The 22,724-nt window shown below is 36.7% G+C and overlaps 1 protein-coding gene across 1 annotated transcript; it reads right to left on the bottom strand.

The window, feature by feature from the left end:
* Nucleotides 1-245: 245 nt before the first annotated feature.
* LOC130990820 (uncharacterized) lies at nucleotides 246-1,688 on the bottom strand. The gene is made up of 5 exons (XM_057915055.1): nucleotides 1,362-1,688; nucleotides 1,165-1,251; nucleotides 959-1,023; nucleotides 798-874; nucleotides 246-706 (listed from the first exon to the last, which is right to left on the bottom strand). Exons 1-5 carry the CDS (start codon nucleotides 1,686-1,688, stop codon nucleotides 246-248), a joined length of 1,017 nt encoding a protein of 338 aa, XP_057771038.1.
* Nucleotides 1,689-22,724: the final 21,036 nt, after the last annotated feature.

Here is a 22,724-nt window from a genome sequence, read left to right as displayed (position 1 = left end):
AGCAAGCATAAATCATATTCAAATTTCCATAGCAGCACAACAGCAAATATATATATATATATATATACAATCTCCATGAGTGTTATTAATTTGTTAAATACTATAGAAGCCATAAATTACCAGAAATGCTTCCCTATTCTTAATGATGCAGCAACTTGTTAACCAAAGGACAGACACAATTACCTAAGTATCTATGAAGTACAAAATACAGAAAATACCCCAAATTCTACACATATATTGTTTGCTCAATTGTTGTTTAAATAGGTTTGCCACATTTCTCCTGCTAGTGCATCTCTCAATGCATTCCATTGGGGTGAAGACTCTACTGCATCTATGTACTCACGGTCCCCCTCGCCATCATCCTCGGCATCCATGTTTGCTATGTCAAATTCTTGCTCGATAGGATCGTTCGGCATCTCAGTTCGAATGTAATTGGTCAAAATGAAGCACGCCATGATTAGACGGTTTTGAGTCTTCACCGGGTAGAAAGAGTTGCTCCTCAAAATACCCCAGCGCATTTTCAATACCCCGAAGGCACGTTCGATCACGTTTCGTGCCTTGGAATGGCGTAGATTGAACAGTTCCATTTGATTCTGTGGTCTAGCTGCATTGGGCCCCCATTCCTTCAAATGATAACGAATCCCTTTATAAGGAGCCAAAAACCCTTCACTGTTTGCGTACCCATTGTCACAAAGGTAGTAATTGCCTGCAATTATGCATTCAGACCTGGCAGTCAAACACAATGGACAAGGTTTGCAAAATCTTTATAATTGATAACACAATAGAACTTTATTTACCCTTGGGCACCCTCAAGCCATTCACACGTGTGAGTGCATCACGCAAAATTCTCGAGTCCACCGCCGATCCTTCCCAACTAGGCAACACATATACGAATTTCATATTTCGGTCACAAACGGCGAGGGTGTTTGTAGAAATCTAACCTTTCCTGGTTCGGTACCTCGGCTTGTCAGCATTGCTTACCATTACATTTATATACGTGCCATCGAGAGCACCCAAACAACCCTACAATGAATTCAATATTGTCATTTCATCACGTCAATCACATACAGAATACCTCAATTAAATTTTAAACTCTAGCCATTGTGGCAGAACATATGAGGCATAAGCTGTGGAATTGAAATGTACATTTCGGAATTAGATTACCTTGAACCATCGCCACCTATTGTCCGTGCAGTCGTCTGGAACGGGCACAGGTTTGACAAGTAGAATCGTGTGCAATTTTAAAATTGCCTTCAGAAAGATATGCACAAATTTTGAAACTGTTTGGCCGGAGCGCCAGAAATCAAACCTAACAACTCTGTTTTTTTATGGTGTGCTAGGATGGACAAAAAAATTGCGACCTGTTCTTCAACCTTTATGTACCTCCCATCGGTTAACCCACCTAGATCACGCAGTACAATGCAAAGCCTACCGAATGTATTGCGGTCCATTCGTAGATTTGCTAGGCAATCAATATCGCTAACACCTACGAGTCTACTCATATGCATAACTTGATCGGGAATACGTTCAATCATTCCAAAAGATGCAACATTATTAGTTCTCTTTCGTTTACGTGATCTCAATCTAGCCATAATGTGATATGTTACCAGTATTAGAATTATGTTTTGCAGCAAAAGCTCTTCCATCAGAAGATATATGCACACAGTGGTATCATCATCAATCGGCATTCTGATTCTCAACCAACAATACGCAAAATATGTGTCCGCAAATTGAGTAACAAGTATTATCCTACGAGTTAAAAGCATGAGTGTCAACACAATTTCCTTTGGACTCATCAATCAAGTATGCTTTGCCCTACTAAACACAATGACAAAAATTTGATATACAAACAAGCAAGCTATTCATAATTTTACCGAGCACAGTTTGGTTCACAAATAACTTGTAAATACCATAATCAAAACTAACTTCAGATACATGAAGACACGAATCCAGAAAACAACACATCTCAGGCTCCAGCTGAACTTAGGCCCCAAATTCTTATGCTGACATATATATATATATATATCCTTATCCGATTCAATCAAATTATCTCAGTGCAAACAGTAATCTACGCAATCAGCGGCTATGACCATATATAAAAAGGCAGAAAACAGCCCACATGATTTTAAACACGCAACAAATTAGAAATAGGATTTTCAGTTCACGAATTCCCTTATACCTCGTTTCAATCAGAGTGGAGATGGCCAAATCAATCCAATATATTCACCTGCGATGAACGGCGGCAGATCGAATTTGCAATTATTTGAAGGAAAAAATAAAATGGAAAGAAATAGCATCAAAATGGAAATACTCTTTCACAATCAGACATAATTTACCTCACACAAGAAATAAGAAGATCCGAAAAAGAGCTAAAATTATCCACACCCATGAAATGCCCAATTCAATTTATAACGAAAAAAAAAACAAGAAAAAGGACAAGAAAATTCGAAAACCCTAACCATCAGTTGCAGCCTCTTTCACAAAACATGAACAGGATATGATTTTTGAAGTGCAAAAATGCGAAAAATGTCTCCAAAACCTACCTTCCAATGGATCTGCAGCAGAAATTGATGCCCAGTTTTTCAGCGCATTCTAGTTTGGTCGCAAGAGAGGGCGAAATGGAGCGGGATTTGCAGGCCCCTCTAGATTTGAAGTAATTCAGGGATAAAAAGGTGAACATCAATTATAATCTCAAGCTACTGTTCATCGCATATTATTCAACTTGGGAGGGAGGGGCATTGGTTAAATTTTCTCAGCGCACAGTGATTTTGTGTCGGGCTTTGTGTTAGCAGCGGGCCGCTGTTATTATTTATGTTGCCTATCAAACCGAGAGTTAAGGCAATAAATATAATTTATCTCATCTAATATACCCTCTCAAACAGCCCCTTATTAGATATCAATATCATATTTGGTAAGATATATAAAAGATTTTACGCTATCATACCACCTAGGTGTGATATAGAACCCAAAAGATATGGATAATAGATAACGGGTCATTAATTTATAAAGAGTTTTGAGTTTTGAAGCAAACAACATATTAAGGTGATATAGGTTTCTATCTCACACTTAGCAAAGAGCCCTAATATGATTACGTTCACAAAAACTTGGATACAGTCGGTTGTACCATACAATCAGACTGCACTCCCATAACCTGACCCGCATCCTGACTCAAACTGTGTAAATAACACTATTCGATTATACAAATAGCACTACCTATAATGGACACTATTAAATTATATAAATGACACTGTCTATAATTGACACTATTTGGTTATAGTGTCAATCATATGCAGTGTAATTTGTATAATCGAATAGTGTCATTTACACGGTTAGTGTCATTTGTATAACCAAATAGTGTCAATTATACACAATGTCATTTACAATGTTATAGTGTCATTTATACGCAATATCATTTGTATAATTGAATAATGTCAATTACAGGCAGTGTTATTTGTATAACTGAATTATGTCATTTACACAGTTCGAATCAGGATACGAGTTCAAATCAAGGTACGAGTCATAGTGCAATCCGGTTGTACGGTACAATCAGTTGTACCCAAGACCAACTTGATTATGTTTGGGAGAGGGAGTGAGCCTCGTCCATAATTTTTAAATCTTATAATTATATATTTCATCCCAAATTTTTTACTTTAGCTACTTAAAATTATATTTATATATTGGTCACTAATTATATTATTAGACACATTGCTGTAGCTAGGGGGCGGGGGGCAGGGGCACTGGGCCCCACTGAAAATTTCAAAAATATTAAGGATATTTTAGTAATTTTATATTTAATATTAAATAAATACATAAATATATTATTTTAGTAATAATTCCAATTTCTTTCTATGCAATTGTACGAGAGATAAGCTATTAAATGGTTGTCTGATATCTAACCTCTAAAACGATGTGTTTGTAAATATTACTAATGAAATGATTATGTAGTCATTTCAAAACATGAAAATAAGAAAGGAAATATTATGATAGTAGGGTATTTATTTTTATTTTTGTAATATCATGATGCAACTAATGCATGATTGTGATTTTAATGAAATTGTAATTTATTTGGAGTCTTTTTATATATATTTTTTATGAATTTATAATATTGTGATTATTAGTCTCTTCGTCCCAGTTAAATTGATCAAACTTATTTTCGACACAAAATTTAAGAAAATAATATTTTAAGTAATTTGGTAATAAAATGAACAAATGATTAAATGATTCTTTGCATATTTTTAATTTATATAAGAAAATTAATTAACTTAACCGAGACGGTCCAAAAATAATATTGATCATATTAATTAAGTAGAGAAAAATATTTGGGCCCCCCTGACTGAAAAGTCTGACTACGTCACTGATTAGACCGTTATTCTATTTTTTTGATGAAATTACATTATAAATAATACAAACCACCACACACACACCCCACCTAGTGGTTATTGTGGCCGAGAGCACTCGAACCTGTGACCTCTTGGACAACAGGCAACCACCCTAACCACTAGGCCATCCCAAGGGGACACCGTTATTCTTTTTATACATACAAGTGCGTGTGTGTGTGTGAATAATAAGCTTTGATATCATTTAGCTATTATGATACGAGAGGAAAAATTAATGTTAAATATGAAAATCGAATCTCACAAGTGTGCATTCCATAACAATTTAGAGATTTTACGAGGAAATACTAAACTTGAGTGGGATATGATGTGCATTTCGTTACTAAAATATGATGTACTGTATTATTTGTATACATGGTTGGTTGCTTCCACTAAGAGAAAAGCATTGCTCATAACTCATAAGAGTACACTTGCACTGTGCCTAAGAATCGAACCTAAATTTATTTATCCATCTAAAAGTGACAAATATATATATAGAGAGCTTAAACAGATAATACTAAATATTTAGAGAATAGAGAATTCGTGAAATAAAAATGAACAGATGTATAAATTTGATAAACAAATCAATGTACCACATTAACAACAATTTGTCCCAGGTTCGAATCCTGCTGGTGACGAGTTTTTCTCTTTTTTTTTTACCAAATACGTCTGTTCGTTAATTATATTGATTTGTTCGTAAAATGTATAGATTTGTTCAAAATGAAATATATAATAATTCTCTATTTAACTTGACCATATATATATATATATATATATATGAATTAATAAATAATTCTTCTTATAATATTTTAGCATAAATCAATCGTTGTGCACTATGGTTGCATCATGATTCATGGATGACAATTTTCGTTTCGAATATATTTAAAATGTCAGCTAGAAGCCTAGAAAGGAAAAAAAAAAAACGGTAAAAAGAAAAGAGTGAAAATTGCAAGTCTTATTTGAATTAATAAATTTATGCAGCCATTCTCTCAAAAAAAAAATAATCATGCAGTCATATTGGCCACCCATAAACTAGTTTAATAGGAATAGTTTTGATTTATTTAATTTATTTTTTAAATAAACAGAGAATTTAATTATTTTATTGTATTATCTATATAATACTTAATTATTATTAGGTCCGGAGGGTCTCGAATAGGTGTATAGGGGGAGGGGAAATACACCTATAGGCTATTTTTGTTCAGTTAAAACGAAACTTTAAATACAAACTGACTCAATCTGTTTACTGAAAAGAGTTTTGTCAAAACAGGGTTGGCGACTAATACTGAATATTCTTCAGTAAGGAGTTATTAGTTAAGTCAAAGACTTTAACTGATACACGTAAGGCTTCAGTCGAGTTTGATAAACAGAGAGATGTTATGAATCTTACTGACTATCAGAAGATAGATCAGTTAGACTGATAACACACGTAGCGAAAAACTTTTATTTCGAAATAGCCTGTAATATTAAACACGTTGTCAGCAGTTAAGTTTCTCTTTGCAATTAGTCAATTTTCAGTTTATGAAGGTAAGAGCACAAGTAAGAAGGTAAGTACTGAAAGCTGTAAATAACATAGAGATTTTTACGTGGTTTGGAAAATACTTCCTACATCCACGGTCGGTTATCAGACCAACAACTTCACTGGGCAAGTGCTTACGGGTGCACTGCAAACTGATGCATGTGCTTACGGGTGTACAGCAAACCTGAACATGTGCTTGCGGGTGCACACAAACCGAGACGACTGAAGATCCTATCTTCAGTACCAACACACTGGGTTGGATTTCTCACTCCTAGCGCACACTGGACACTAAGATCTCACGGAGACATAACACTGGTCTGAACTCCTTTTCGACACAAACACTCAATTCGGTTCGTTGAAGAGAGGTTTGAAAACTTGCCAACTAGGCTTTGGATATACAATATTTGCCTAAGTTCTAAGAGAATGTATACAATCAGCAGTGACTGATTTTTGGGCTTTGTGATTCTCTTCTTCGATTCAAACTTTGGGGAGGCTTGATTTTGTTGAGTAACGAATTCGGCAGCGTTTCAACTTATGTTGTTGAATCGGTGAAGATTGAAGTGATCATCGAGCACAATTTATAGGAGACGTCTTGAATAGATCCGTTGGCGGAGATGGTCTTCAAGATTCTTCCATTAGAGAGTAATTTGAACTTGGGCTGAGGCTTCAATCTTCGAGGTTCCTTGTTTGGTGAGAATGGCTACTTTGAAGAGCAGGAGATGCGACATCTCTGAAAAGGTAATCACCGAAAAGGAATGGCCTCTATAGAGAAAGGACGATCCTGAAATCTCTGCATTTAATGCGGCTGTACTTCTGGAGTGCGTGGCTTCCTTTGAACGTTGGAGGTTCAGTCCGAGGAAGAATGTTTAACTGATACTTGACTTTAGTATCAGTCCGCTGAATCCACGTGGCGCGCATTAAGTAATCAGCCGAAACTGATCCTTCGACTGATAAGTCAAATGTCAATATTTGACGTTGCCTTAATCGTTACATCAGTCGGCATCTTCAGTCTTCAGTCTTCAGTCATCAGAACAGCAACTAAATTAGAGAAAGAACTCTAACACTTGAGTTCGAACATTTCTAGTCTATTATAATTGAAACCTATTGATTTTGGTATCATCAAAACTAGGATTAAGATATTTCATTAAGTTCCCAACAATTATTTATTTATTTTGCATTTTTTAATTTATTTTTTAATAAAAAAATATAAAAAATAACTACAATGAAGAGAATACAATAAAATAACTAAATCTTATTTTTATTTTAAAAATAAGTTAAATAAATTATTATTTTTATTTAAATATTTTGTGGGTGGCCACAAATATGACTGTTTAGCATCGCTCTATTTGAATTCGGGAAAAGCTATTTGGCCAGCCATAATAAGCCAAAAAATTATGAAACTCATGTACTTAATTTTTTTTGTTTAAAATAAAAATAGTATTTAGTTAGTTTAAATTTTTTACACATTGTAGTTATTATTTTATATATATTTTTTATTTTTTCAAAAAATTGCAAAATTAAAAAAATTGCAAAACAAAATTACAAAAATTACAATGTGTACTTAATAATAAAACTAGTAATATTATATTTTTTATTGTAAATAAAATATTTTAATATATTAAATTTAAAGCTATTATGACCACCCATATTACGACCAAATATCATCACTATTTGAATTCCAAGTTTCCCTTTTTTTTGTTAGTAGTTATTAATGTTCACTCAAATTTTGGGCCCATTATTAAAATAAGGTTTGGTACATAATTGAACTAACTTTTTTGACAATAAATGGGGGTAGATAAAGAGATATCACCAAAAGTGAAATAGTGAAATGGTGGGTACTGTTAGTTTATTACTACAGCATTATTATGAAATGCAAATTCCTAAAAAAAACCATATGTATAGTATATGTGATATAATCGTAACAAAGTTTAATCAGCTGACCAATCGCAAACTAACACCAACAATATAATATGCTCATGGTCCCTAATTTTAGATTCTTGTAGTGTTTTTTCAATATTTATTAATTACCATATTACCTATTCATGGCCTATCTGTCTTACACATTCAATTTACATCGTGACAAAATTCATCAATCAAATATAACATACGACGTCGGATCCGATGAAAGTATATATCCATACAGAATTATTTATAAGTATATACAATTAATGGAAGGAATTAGCAATTAATGTCTTAAAAAAAATGTTTGCTTAAATCGCGCAATCAAACGTCTGGCCCATGATTTTCAACACTATAATTCTATCAATTAATTTTAGTTTTGCCTTATTAACTACCGCATCGGGCCGGGCCTACGGTGGCCTTCGTTATTTTTAGTTTAATGAGCATTGCATGAGGCGTAATATAACGAAAAATGGACATTGACTCCTTGAAGAAAAAATTAATTACATCAATTTATGCATGTTCTTACATGTGACCCACTTGCCGTCACCACTCACCTTATCATCAAAGTCATCTTTCATGTTTCACCCATTTATAAATTTCAAGTCCCACCAACATCTTCTTATACGTCCAATTCATCACACATGATTTTTTTAGTATAGCTTTTTAATTTTTTTTTTACAAAAAATATCTAATTTATAATCAAATATTTAAACCGCACGCAGGCGAACACCATACAAAGGTTAAAAAATATCTCACGTATACGAGATCACTACCTACACGAAGATGAGAACACTATCCACATAAAAAGTGAGAAAACTATCCGTACACAGATGAGATTGAACCCAAGATTTCTTACTAATAATCCGCATGCAGGCGAAACCTCTACACCACACAAGAGTCTTTAAAAGATAACTATCAAGAGTAGGGGTGAGCAAAATATCCGAAATTCGAATATCCGATCCGAACCAAACCGAAATTTAAAATTTGGTTCGGATTTTTCGGATTTTCGGATCGGATCGGATTGAATTTTAAGCAAATTTCGGATTTTCGGATCGGATCGGATTGGCACCTTAAAAATCCGAAAAAATCCGAAATCCGAATTATATTTATAATATAATTAATATTATAATATTATAAATAAATATATATAATTATTAGTTTTTAAATAGTTAAATATTTCTAAATTCTAACCCTATACACCCATTTTGGTTGATTATAATTAACGGCTTGTTAATTATGACCTTAATTTGATTGTAATTATCTAATATGTTAGGTTGACATCTATTTCGGATTTTTTTTTGACATTTCGAAATTTTTTTCACATTTCGGGTTTTTCGGTTCGGATCGGATTTTATCCGAAATTTTTCGGATTTTCGGATTCGGATTTTCGGATAATACGATTCGGATCGGATTGAATTTTAGGAAAATTTTGGATTTTCGGATCGGATCGGATCAGGCAAAAATCCGATCCGAAATCCGAATGCTCACCCCTAATCAAGAGTGAATTAAATTATTCTTCGTTTCAAACATCACAAGCCAAAGAAAAAAAAATTATCCTTCACCAATAACTTCATTATATATATATATAGTTAGAATACAATAAGTGCATTATATGATATGACATCTAGGGCCAACTCTATTTTTCACCATATCCTATTCTTCTACCACTTTTGCATTGATCAATCATGATTATATATTATGCAATACTAGGAAATAAGATAATTTCATCAAAGAGGGCCTTAGCTAGAATAGAATTTCCTTATTTAAAAAAACAATCAATCAAAATTGTGAATTTCCTTTATCGTCATCTCTTCAAATTAAAGAATACTGAAAATTACCGGGTCGAATTATACTCCGGGTCGGGGCCTTCATGGATCAAATGTAAATTATATTGGGTCGTGACCAAAAAGGCCCAACTCTCACTGCCTCTCATGTCACATATATTTTTTTGGGTTAATTGTCTGTAAATTCATAACGTTTACACGGAATTGATTTTTGCTCCCAATTTAAAAAATCTGCTTTTAAATACATAACCTTTCATTTTTGTCTCGTTTTTATCCGGTGACCGATTTTTTCTTACGTCAGCGCCGGAAATGACACGGTGGCAGCCGGAATTGATGTGGTGGCAGCCGAAAATTGACACCTAAACATATTTTTGACATGTGTAAAAAAAATAATAATAAAAATAAAAATAATTTAACATGTGGAATAACCCCCCTTCCCACCACCCACCATCGTCTTCTTCCCCTCCCCACGTTCTCCCACCCGACGCCCGGCGCCCTCTCTCTCTCCCCCACCATATGCCGTCGGCCAGTTTGTGCGGCCCTCCGCCACCGCCGCCGCATAAACTGAACTAGAATTTCCGGGCTTGCTTTGTGGTTGAGTGAGTCGAGTCGAACGAAGGGTGTTTGGTCGTGAGTTGACGGTGGTGGCAGAGAGTTGCTAATGTCGGCCGATGTTGAAATAGATGAAAGAGAGTCGTTTCTATCGTCGAAAATCGGAGGGAATGGGGGCTGAAATTTGGGGATCTAGGGTTTCGGCCGATGTTGAAACAGAGGAAAGAGAGCCGTTTCTATTGTCGGAAATCGGAGGAAATGGGGGCTAGAATTTGGGGATATAGGGTTTCTGTCGTCGAAAATCGGAGGAAATGGGGGCTATAATGTCGCCGCTGCCCTGAGTCGCCGCAGAAAGAGAGGTGGGTGTGCCGGGTTTTTAGAGGGAGACGGATGTGGCGGCATATTTCTGAGGGAGATGGAGGTGCCGAGAAACTCTCTGAGTGTAGCGGCAACGGAGGTGGCAGCGTAGTTGAGGAAGCCATTGTTGTGAGGTTTGACCGTTTGAGTGGAAGCCTTCTTCTTGAATGTTGTGTTCGAATTTGAAGAAGTCATAGTTGAGGAAGCCATTGTTGTGAGGTTTGTGTGGAAGCCGGCGATGGTGGTGGCAGAGGGCGGCGCCAGCGGGGGAATTAGGGGGCAAGAGGGAAGAAGTTGATGGAAGGAGGGGAGGGCCGGGGGGGTGGGGGGGAGGATTTTCTTATTTTTGTTATTTTTTTTTTAAATTCCGCATGTCAAAAATAGCCTAGGTGTCAATTTCCGGCTGCCACCACATCAATTCCGGCTGCCACCGTGTCGTTTCCGGTGCCGGCATAAGAAAAAACTGATCATCGGACAAAAACGAGACAAAAACGAAAGGTTATGGATTTAAAAGCAGATTTTTAAAATTGGGAGCAAAAACCAATTCCGTGTAAACGTTATGGATTTATAGGCAATTAACCCTATTTTTTTTTATAGTTATTTCTAATCTCTAATCGATTTTATACATGTAAGATTTAATCCGATTGGATTCAGTTGAATTCCCGATTCTAAAGTCAGATATGAGTTTAATTGAAGATTCTTAATAACTAATTAATAAAATGTTGAATTTATTTTAACACAATCAAAAGATCATTAATTAAGTTGTAATGCATAATTTTTTTTGAGCCACAATAACTTATAAAAATTAATAAATAAAAAAATGACACCAAATTAAAAGATTGTTGACCCACAAAATTTTCTGAGAAACACATTGCACATTATTTACCTAGAAAGTTATATATCTACCGCAACACAAACTAGACAAAAAAATAGAATATACAAATTGCCGAGAAAGCTCAATAGGCACTATTTTTTAATTATTAAATTTATATTTTGTAGTGGTGAGCTTCAACTTATTCGATCATATTTTGCTGGGGTGTTCGCGGTTTGGTACCAAAACCAATCCAAATTGTAAAATACGGTTTGATAATTTTTTGAAATCAAATTAAACTGTGTTAGCATCATATTTAAATCAAATCAAAATGTATTAATGCGGTTTGATTTGTGGTTTGTTTATATTTTTTATTTTCTTATTTAATAAAAAGTTCGAACATCTATGGTATTCAAAATAATAAAAATAAAATATCATTGAAAATAATAATAATAAAGTCGAAACACATTAATAACTAATCTAAGACATAAATGAAATGACTCTACATATCTTTAAAAAATAAAAACAGTTGCAAAAAATCAAGAAGTTGTATAAACTTCACATCATCAACTTATGTGACATAACCAACAATCCAACATGAATATTGTATGAAAATAAATATGACAATAATTAGTACTATAATGAGTAATATCTAGTTATCTACACCATTCCTTGCATCTTTCTTTTTTAACTTAGAAAAAAAAGCTACATAAGTGTGCAACAAATTACTAAATTAATAATAATAATAATAATAATAATATTTTTTGAGGAATAATAATAATGATAATTACTTTAAATATATTACTGTTTACAGTTTGGTTTGATCTATATTTTTAAAAAACCAAACCTAAATCGTAAACCATATTTTTTCAAAAATATAAACCAAACCATATTTTTCAAGCCGTAAACCAAATCAACCGAATCTTTGAGAGAGAAACCATCTCTCAAAGATGACGTCCTTTACCCCCGAATAAGATGAATTAGATGAATCTAGTCGGAGAAGATGACGTCCCTTACCCGTGAAATTTTCAAATTTTCAGAAAAATAAATTGATAGATACTCACGCCTTAGCACAATTTTTCCCACAGAAATAAATAAAATTATAAAGGACACAGAAATTTACGTGGTTTGATCATAATGATCTATATCCACGAAGGTTGCTAAAGTTTTTTCACTATATTCTATGAATTGTTACATGTACAGAGCTGGATAGTAATAATGGATAATCTGTCTCTAATTCTATGCATAAGAGCTCTATTTATAAGTTATTAAGTGGACCTAGCTCTAAAGCCCATTAATACAATTAGGCCCAAATCATTAACATGGTTGAAATTACTAAGGGTGGCGATGACAAGGTTGGAGGTTGCCACGGGTGGAATTCGGCACACGTGGATGTCAAATGTGGCTTCTGACAAGGATGAACTTTGATTTGGCTGCCACAGTGACTTTTCCACGGCTGTCAAGCAGACTTCATAGCCAAGCTTTCACGGGTGAGCTTCCATGGGTAAACTGTCACGGTGGGATTTACATGGGTGGATTTCCACGGGTGCACAATGTTGGTGCTATTTTACTCCTCATCACCCGAAAAACTCATAATTCCATTAAATCCTACTTTCCATAACCTCAAATTGATTTCTCAAAGAAAAATATTGATAAGATAAGAACTCAAAGTAAAACTGTCATCCTCTCAGAATAAACACGCATCTAAAAGACTCAAACTCTTTCTACATAATCAAGAAAAGTCAATTAATTTTTGGACTGAAACTGTGAACATAAATCATATACAAACCCACATCCAATATGAAGGATTTAGCCCCACGTTGATCGTTTCTTGGATACTTAATTCACCATAGAACGATTAATTTCTAACATGCTCCTATGAATTTAAGTGCTGGACATTGGAGTTAGAATCACTTGTGAATTGGATGCAAAGGCTGTCAATGGCTGAATCGAATGACTCCAGTTCTAACCTTCTGAACTGTATCCCGCTCAATTCCCAACGTTGGATGGACAACGAACTATGAGAACACCCAAGGAGAATTCGGCCATCTCAAACTAAAACCCTGATTTTTGTGTGTGTCTTATTCTGAGAGCAGATAGTTGTATTTATAGACAAAACACAGTCCTAGGGCTCCCATAACTATAAGGGGCGAATTTTAATTCCTACTGGGCTCAGGAGACTTTGGGCCAGTCCAGGGATCAGATACAAGGAATAAAGACGGGCCTCTAATGAATTAATTCTTATGATCAGCCCAGATCATAATTAATTCATAAGTATTAATTCATTCCACTAGAGAATCAATACTGACTTACCCCTTTATTACCGATGATGAGTCAGGGCTTGTATTTAGACTTATTAAATATCCGTATTTAAAATATTCGACATCCATTAATTAATTAGAGCTCTGACAGCTTAAATTGATTAATCTCTTTGTAATCCTTAAGCAGTACCACTTAAACCTTATTATTGCACCTGAACTTAATCAACCTGCAAGGTTTAACGCAATAAACCTTTTTGAGCTCCTTAAGAGGATGCCATTATCCTATACCGAATACGGGTACTAATACAGATAACCAAATATCATATATTAACCGCTATCACCCAAGATACAGAGTACTCAAGTTAATATATAACTCTCACCCATAGTAAATCAAAGTGATACACGAATCAACATATATATCTGAAATCTTATTAGTATTAAGATTTTATTAAGTCACCGAGATCTTGATTCTTCACTTATGTCAGATAGAAGAATACATCTCACTGTGATCCTATCAATACGTTATGACGTACCAGTATAGACAAATAGTCAAGACAAACTATTTCCATCTATACTGCAGCCTAGACCAACGACTCTTCCTAGAGTCATCTCGGTTGTGATCTATTTATATCTCTTAAGTTTATTCCAATTATATGACCTTTTGTGATCCGTTAATCACCATATAATCAACTTATATAGAGATAAATGACATACATATGCAATCATGAACACAATCAGATTGAAGATAAAATTGTGAACACAGGAATCATTGTATACAAGCATAAAACGTTCTTGCTTTCAGTATTCAAATTCAACAATCTCCCACTTATACTAAAGCAAACTTTTAGTATACAATGCGTCTAAATACTAGCTATTACAACACTATCATTTCTCCCACTTATACTGAAAGTTTCTTAAGTGGGTGGCATCAACCGCAATCTCATCCCTCGAGCATGCTTCTCGTAGGCCTTCTGCGGTAAGACCTTTGTGAAAGGATCAACTAAGTTCTCCAAAGGTATTGATCTTCTCAACCAGCACATCTCCTCTTTGTACGATTTCTCGTATAATGTGGTACTTTCTCTCTATGTGTTTGGTAGCCTTGTGTGTCATGGGTTCCTTAGAATTTACCACTGTACCTGAGTTATCACAATAAATTATGATACTCTTAGGCAAATTAGGTACCACTCCTAGATCCAAGAGGTAGTTCTGGAACCATACAGCCTCTTTAGCAGCTTCGGAAGCAGCTACATACTCGGCTTCTATGGTGGAGTCTGCAATGCACTTCTGCTTTGCACTTCGCCATGATACGGCTCCACCTCCCAAGGTAAACGCATAACCAGAGGTAGATCTCTTCTCATCCCGGTCAGCCTGGAAATCCGAATCGATATAACCCAAAAGAGTTAGATTATCTGACTTGTAAACTAACCTATAGTCTCGAGTCCTTTTCAGGTACTTGAGAATATGCTTTACCGCAGTCCATTGTCCTGGTCCAGGGTTTGACTGATATCTCGCAACCATGCCAACGACATAGCAAATATCAGGTCTTGTGCAAAGCATCACATACATGAGGCTACCTACAGCGGAAGCATATGGTACCTTCCTTATTTCCTCAACCTCACTAGGCGTCTTAGGATACATGTCCTTCGATAGAGGAATGTCATGTCTGAAAGTAGGGATGGCAACAGGCCGGATCTGGACTGGATCTCATCAATACCAGATCCAGATCCGTTTTTATCTATCAAATCCAGATCCAGATCCGTCAGATCTGCGGGTCCACGGGTTCAGATCCATGGATCTACTATTTTTATATTAAATTAAAAAAATTCACAAAATCAACAACATCTAATTTCAATATATTCTGCAAATTACATTCATGCAATACAAAGTCTCAACATAGAAAATTAAGTCATCAAAATTTCAAAATAAACAAATCTCAATGCATGGATCTATGAGAACAAGTCTTCCAAAACCTTCTTCTACCAATTTGTTTTCACTTTCCTATAAAAATCAAAAATGGCATGACAAGTCAAAAATCATAATCTAAAAGTAATTTAATGAGCAATTCAAAAACCATAATCCAATATGTCAAAATGACTGCCAAATCAAAAACCAATCTGGTAACATGATAAATACATGGCTGCCAAAACCAATCTATCAACATGATAAATCAAAATGGCTACCAAATCCAATTCAAAAACCATACAGTTTCGATAAATCCAATCTGAAATGGTTGAATCTAACAAACTCAATCAAAAACCATTATCCAATCTAACAAAATGGCTGCCAAATCAATGGCTGAAATCAACAAATTTAATGGCTGAAATGACTGAATCTAACAAACTCAATCTGTCAAAAATGGTTGAAATCAACAATTTATCTAACAAAATCTAACAATTTAATGGCTGCCAAATCAACAAATCTAACAAAATGGCTGACCTTAGATTCTGAGCACCCTGTGGTGGACATCGACATCCGGCCGACGGTGCGTCGAGAAGTGGCTGTTACGGCGAATGGTGCGGCACAGCGGCGATCGGTGCGTGACATGCATCGAGAGGGGCTATAAAAGAGAGAGTGTGAAAGAGAGAGCGGCGACCTGTAACTCTGCCTTTTTCGGCGAACTGAGAAGGAGGCCGGCAGGGCGAGGCCGACGAACTGGAAGGACACTGGAACCTAGGAGGGAGATAGGCAGATGGGCAGGGTTGAGGGAGGACGACGACCTATAACTTTACCTTCGTCGTCGAACTAGAAGGGACGCCGGGAGGGAGACGAGCAGGGACCGCCGGACGGGTGAGGGAGGGCGGCGACCTGGAGGCTGGAGAGAGAGTGACCGAGAGAGTTGGGAGAAAATGTAGAAACTAGGGTGTGTATTCTATTTGGTGTATTATTATTCATTTTTAATATATTTAATATTATTACTAAATTAAATATAAAAAATTAAATAATATATATTAAAATAAACGGGTCCACGGGTCGGATCTGGGTCGGATCCGGATCTAAAATTTTAAGATCCTGATCCAGATCCATTTTAAAAATTGAGATCCAGATTCGGCCCAGATCCGTCGGGTCCAAAAAATTGAGATCCAGATTCGTAAAAACGGATCTGGATCCACGGATCTGGACCGGGTCCAAGATCCATTGTCATCCCTATCTGAAAGGTAGTAATCCTTTATTGGCAGTTTGCATGCTAAAACGAGCAATCACAGTATCAATGTAGGATGCTTGAGATAAGCTCAACATCCTTTTTTGGCGATCACGAACAACCTTGATCCCCAGGATGTATGCTGCATCTCCTAAGTCCTTCATTTGAAACTGTTCGGATAACCACTTTTTTATGTTCGATAATAGCGCCACATTATTGCCAATGAGGAGGATATCATCTACATAAAGTCCAAGGAAAACCACATTACCATTGGCATCTAAGCGGTACACGCAACTTTTGTTCTCACAACGAGTAAATTCATAGGATTTAATGACCTCGTCAAAATGTTTGTTCCATGACCTCGAAGCTTGCTTAAGTCCATAAATAAACGTCTTTAGCTTCCACACAAGATGTCTTCGCCCTTCTTCACAAACCCTTCGGGTTGCTGCATATAGATGTCCCTTCCTTCTTCAAGGAAACCGTTTAAGAAAGCGGTCTTGACATCCATTTGCCAAACCTCAAGGTTCATGTGGGCTTCTATGGCAATGAGTATTCGGATGGACTTAAGCATGGCAACCGACGAAAATGTCTCATCATAATCTATACCATGTTCATAACCTTTCGCCACCAGTCTAGCTTTAAAAGCTGCGATTTCGCCATCCGAATCTCTCTTTCTCTTGTATACCCACCTACTACCTATGGCCAAAAAGCCATCTAGTAATTTAGTTTTCTCGTATACCTCCATAGCAGTCATGGATTCTATTTCAGAAACCATGGCGTCGTACCAAAAATCTACATCTAAATCTTCCATCGCTTGTCTAAAGTTATCAGGGTCGATATTCTTTTGTTCATTAACAAGGACAAGATCCGAAGATTCTCCCAAAAATATAAATCGATCGGATTGGACAATAACCCTCCCACTACGATGAAGTGATGGTGGTACAGCTGTGACAATGGTTTGTGCAGTGTCCTGTAGTGCATTCACTTGCACACTTGGCTGGGGTGATGGAATCGCCTGTCCATTGCCTTCGATTTCTTGAAGGACAATCTCGGACTTAGACTTGTGTTTATCCATATAATCCTGTTCCAAGAATCGTGCGTTGGTGCTAACAACCACTTTCTGATCCTTAGGATTATAGAAATAACCACCTTTCGTTTCCTTTGGATATCCTACAAACAGCATTACTTCACATCTAGGCTCCAATTTCTTTGTATCCTTGTCGAGCACATATGCAGGACAACCCCATACCTTTATATGATGCAAGCAGGGCTTTCGTCCTGACCATAATTCGGTAGGAGTTTTAGGCACAAATTTGGACGACACCAGATTCAACAAGTAAGCCGCTGTTTCCAAGGCATATCCCAAAAATAAAATAGGCAACGATGCATAACTCATCATTGATCGTACCATTTCCAAAAGAGTTCTGTTTTTTCTCTCCGCTACACCATTCTGTTGGGGAGTACCGGGTGCAGTCAATTGGGATGTAATCCCAGAATCTAACAAGTATTGCTTGAACTCATTTTTGAGGTATTCGCCACCACGATCAGACCACAATGACTTGATAGATTTACCCAATCTCTTCTCCACTTCCGCCTTTAATTCTTTGAACTTCTCAAAGCATTCAGACTTGTGGTGAAGTAAGTAAATATACCCATATCTTGAGTAATCGTCAATGAAAGTGATGAAGTACTCATACCCTCTACGAGCTTTTGTGGACATCGGTCCACACAAGTTAGAGTGAATCAATTCTAACGCATGCGAGGCCCTATTCCCCTTTGCCTTAAAAGGCCTTGCCGTCATCTTTCCTTCTATACAGGATTCGCAGGATCTAAATGGAACAGCTTGAAAATCTTTCAAAATTCCATTCGACACGAGCCTTTGGACCATGTTTAGATTGATGTGGCCTAACCTTAGGTGCCAAGCGTGTGTATATTATTTATGAGAAAAATATTTCCTCTTATTTGGATTTGGACAAATTTGTGATGTAGATGCAACATGGACATAACTATAACTTGGACATATAATAGTATAGAGAGAGTTGTTCAAAATTCCAGAATAAATAATCATGTTATTTTTCATGATAGAAACACCTCTATCAAAAGTAACAGAGTATCCTTCCAAAAACAATTTTGAAACAGAATTGATGTTCCGCCGAAATTCCGGCACATACAAAATATATCTCAAAACTAAAATGTCATCACCAAAACATAAAGATAAATCTCCAACTGCAACAACTGCGACCTTTGCCGCATTGCCCATGGAGATGGTGATCTCATCACTTGCTAGTTCCCTTGTCGGCTTGAAGCCCTGCAAGGTGTAACAAACATGGTCAGTTGCCCTCGTGTCCACTACCCAAGAATGAGTAGAAAACGAAGCTTAACATGTCTCAGTTACTAGAACTTGTGACGTACCTTGTCCCTTTGCTTTTAGCACCGGACAATCTTTCTTCCAGTATCCAGTCTTGCCGCACTTGAAGCACTTTCCCTTCTCCGTTGGCTTCTTCACGCCGCCGGTAGGGCCGCCCGCTCCGCTACTCCCACTAGCTTCCTTGCCTCCCTTGCCCTTCGAACCTTTCCACTTCTTTTTCCCGCCTTTCGACGAAGAAGCAGATCCCTTGGTAGCGACAAGTACCTCTTTCCCTTTGCCCATAACTCCCTCTGCCATAACTAGAGCATTCAACAACTCATTAAGAGAATAGTTAACCTTTCTCATAATGGCATTGAGACGGAAGTTCTCAAAAGACTTGGGGAGAGTGTTTAGGATGATATCGACTTTGGCTTCCCCTTCGATACCACCTCCAAGCAACTCAAGCCTATCAAAAAGATTTATCGTATGCATGACATGCTCGTGTACAGAACTGCCCTCGCTCATCTTACATGCTAAGATTTCTCTCATTATGTTAAAGCGAGCAGATCTCTCGGACTCCCCAAATACCTCAGTGAGGTTCAATATGATGTCAGCCGCGTCATTCATGACCCGATGTTGGAGTTGCAAGGTTTGTGACATAGGCGTCATAATATAGCACTTGGCCATATTATTTAACTTGCGCCACCTCTTATGCGCCTCTCTTTCCACATCAATCGACTCATCAGTAAGGGGAGTGAGCACAAAACTGTGCTCCTCAGCGTCAAGAATATACATAAGATGGCATTTTCACTCAACATAATTCGGACTGGTGAGAGGATTGTTTGCAAGAATAGAGATGATAGGAGACATAGACATATCTGAAGGTAAACAATTTAAACATGTAAGAACATGAAGCACATAATTCGTAACAATAATATTGTAACCTTTTGATAAAAATAATATTAATGAAACCTCCAACCGCCCAAGGACTCTCACGAGTAAGCCACAATCGTGTGGACGTTTACACATGAATCCCTCAACCAGACTATTCACCTAGTCATTTAATTTTCATCCATGTCAACTTAACCTTTTGACAAAGGAAATTAATAGTTGGACCTTAACTAGACCATATCATATTCAAGAAGGGACTCCGATAGGGAGTTGTACATTGTAATTGAAACGATATCTAAGCAGCGACCACAATTTAGCCTTGACAATTAAATTCTCAAAATTGACATACTCACTAGGACCATGCTGCTTTCAATTTAATCTATTGGTTATCTTATTTAAATCCATCATCTAAAGTACTTATGAAAATCAGACGAGTAAGCCACGATCGTGTGGACGTTTTCCACATAACTCCCACTATTTAAATGAATTTAAATATTTTTAATAGAAATCTCAACTTGACAAACTCGTGAAATCAAACATGAAGTAAGCCACGATCGTGTGGACGTTTACTCACATTCTCAATCACTTTGTCTTGAGACCGCTTGTGGGGGTCTAAAATAATTTTTAAACACCATAAAAATTAGCTTAGTCTTTTTCTTTCAAAAGGTTTGATCATGCTCAACATATAATCCTAAACATGCTCTTCTAGAAGGCAACACGTAAAACATGCTCGCAGAATTCTACAACATGCTTAAGAAAATGATAAACCTAGCATGCTTGTCTAAGCACAGTTAAAAACACATATTAACAAGCAAAGACGACAACTCGGCTCGAAACAACTCCATCAGGCCCGTCTTTGAAACTAGGGTTTGGGAACCCCTAGAGTTTACCTCGAGATTCGTGCGCCATTTCCTCGGTAGCTTCGGAAAACAGAGCAGCAGCAGCAACTCAGAGGCCAGAGCAGAGACAGCTCAGAGGCCAAAGCAGAGACCGCTCAGAGGCCAGAGCAAAGACAGCTCGGAGGCCAGAGCAGCATACAGACCAGAGGCCAGAGTACAGCAGCTCGCGGACGCGCGTGACAGCACAGCCTGAAACCTGTTCATCCACTCCAAAAACCTGTTCTTCGTTCTACGTCTGATTGTCGTCGTCTTCGTCTCGTTTTGCCATAATTACAGATTATAGCCGAAAAACAAAGTACAATTTGAAATTCAAATCTAACCATGAATTTTCTCGTGGTGGAAAAATGATTACAACGTCAAAACGACGTATCCCACGAATCAACAGACCACGAAGAACAGCAGCAGGAAAAACAACGCATATTATTAATCATACTCGAATTAACTGACAGAGCCAAGAAAATCAATCCAGGCTCTGATACCAATTGAAGGATTTAGCTCCACGTGGATCGTTTCTCAAATATCTTAATTCACCATACAACGATTAATTCCTAACATGCTCCTATGAATTTAAGTGTTGCACATTGGAGTTAGAATCACTTGTGAATTGGATGCAAAGGCTGTCGATGGCTGAATCGAATTACTCCAGTTCTGACCTTCTGAACTATATCCCGCTCAATTCCCAACGTTGGATGGACAACGAACTATGAGAACTCCCAAGGAGAAATCGGCCACCTCAAAGTTGGCGCCCCTACTGCTCTCTAAAACCCTGATTTTTGTGTGTGTCTTATTCTGAGAGCAGATAGCTGTATTTATAGACAAAACACAGTCCTAGGGCTTCCATAACTATAAGGGGCGAATTTTAACTCCTACTGGGCTCAGGAGACTTTGGGCCAGTCCAGGGATCAGATACAAGGAATAAAGACGGGCCTCTAATGAATTAATTCTTATGATCAGCCCAGATCAGAATTAATTCATAAGTATTAATTCATTCCACTAGAGAATCAATACTGACTCACCCCTTTATTACCGATGATGAGTTGGGGCTTGTATTTAGACTTATTATTAAATCTCCGTATTTAAAATATCCGACATCCATTAATTAATTAGAGCTCTGAAGCTTAAATTGATTAATCTCTTTGTAATCCTTAAGCAGTACCACTCAAACCTTATTATTGCGCCTGAACTTAATCAACCTGCAGGGTTTAACGCAATAAACCTTTTTGAGCTCCTTAAGGGGATGTCATTATCCTATACCGGATACGGGTACTAATACAGATAACCAAATATCATATATTAACCGCCATCACCCAAGATACAGAGTACTCAAGTTAATATATAACTCTCACCCATAGTAAATCAAAGTGATACACGAATCAACATATATATCTGAAATCTTATTAGTATTAAGATTTTATTAAGTCACCGAGATCTTGATTCTTCACTTATGTCAGATAGAAGAATACATCTCACTGTGATCCTATCAATACGTTATGACGTACCAGTATAGACAAATAGTCAAGATAAACTATTTTCATCTATACTGCAGCCTAGACCAATGACTCGTCCTAGAGTCATCTCGACTGTGATCTATTTATATCTCTTAAGTTCATTCCAATTATATGACCTTCTGTGATCCATTAATCACCATATAATCAACTTATATAGAGATAAATGACATACATATACAATCATGAACACAATCAGATAGGAGATAAAATAGTGAACACAGAAATCATTGTATACAAGCATAAAATGTTCTTATTTTCAGTATACAAATCCAACATAATAAACATCTATATCACAGGACACCGAATTCATCAACCAAAAAATAATAAAAATCAAAGGCGAATTGGCGCATATGGAAGAGCCGCCGCGACGAAATTAGGGCTCGA

The sequence above is a fragment of the Salvia miltiorrhiza genome, chromosome 6 (genome assembly GCF_028751815.1).
Source record: "Salvia miltiorrhiza cultivar Shanhuang (shh) chromosome 6, IMPLAD_Smil_shh, whole genome shotgun sequence".
Lineage (NCBI taxonomy): Eukaryota > Viridiplantae > Streptophyta > Magnoliopsida > Lamiales > Lamiaceae > Salvia > Salvia miltiorrhiza.
Note: the sequence above shows the minus strand (reverse complement) of the source record. Positions and strands in the feature narration are given on the sequence as shown.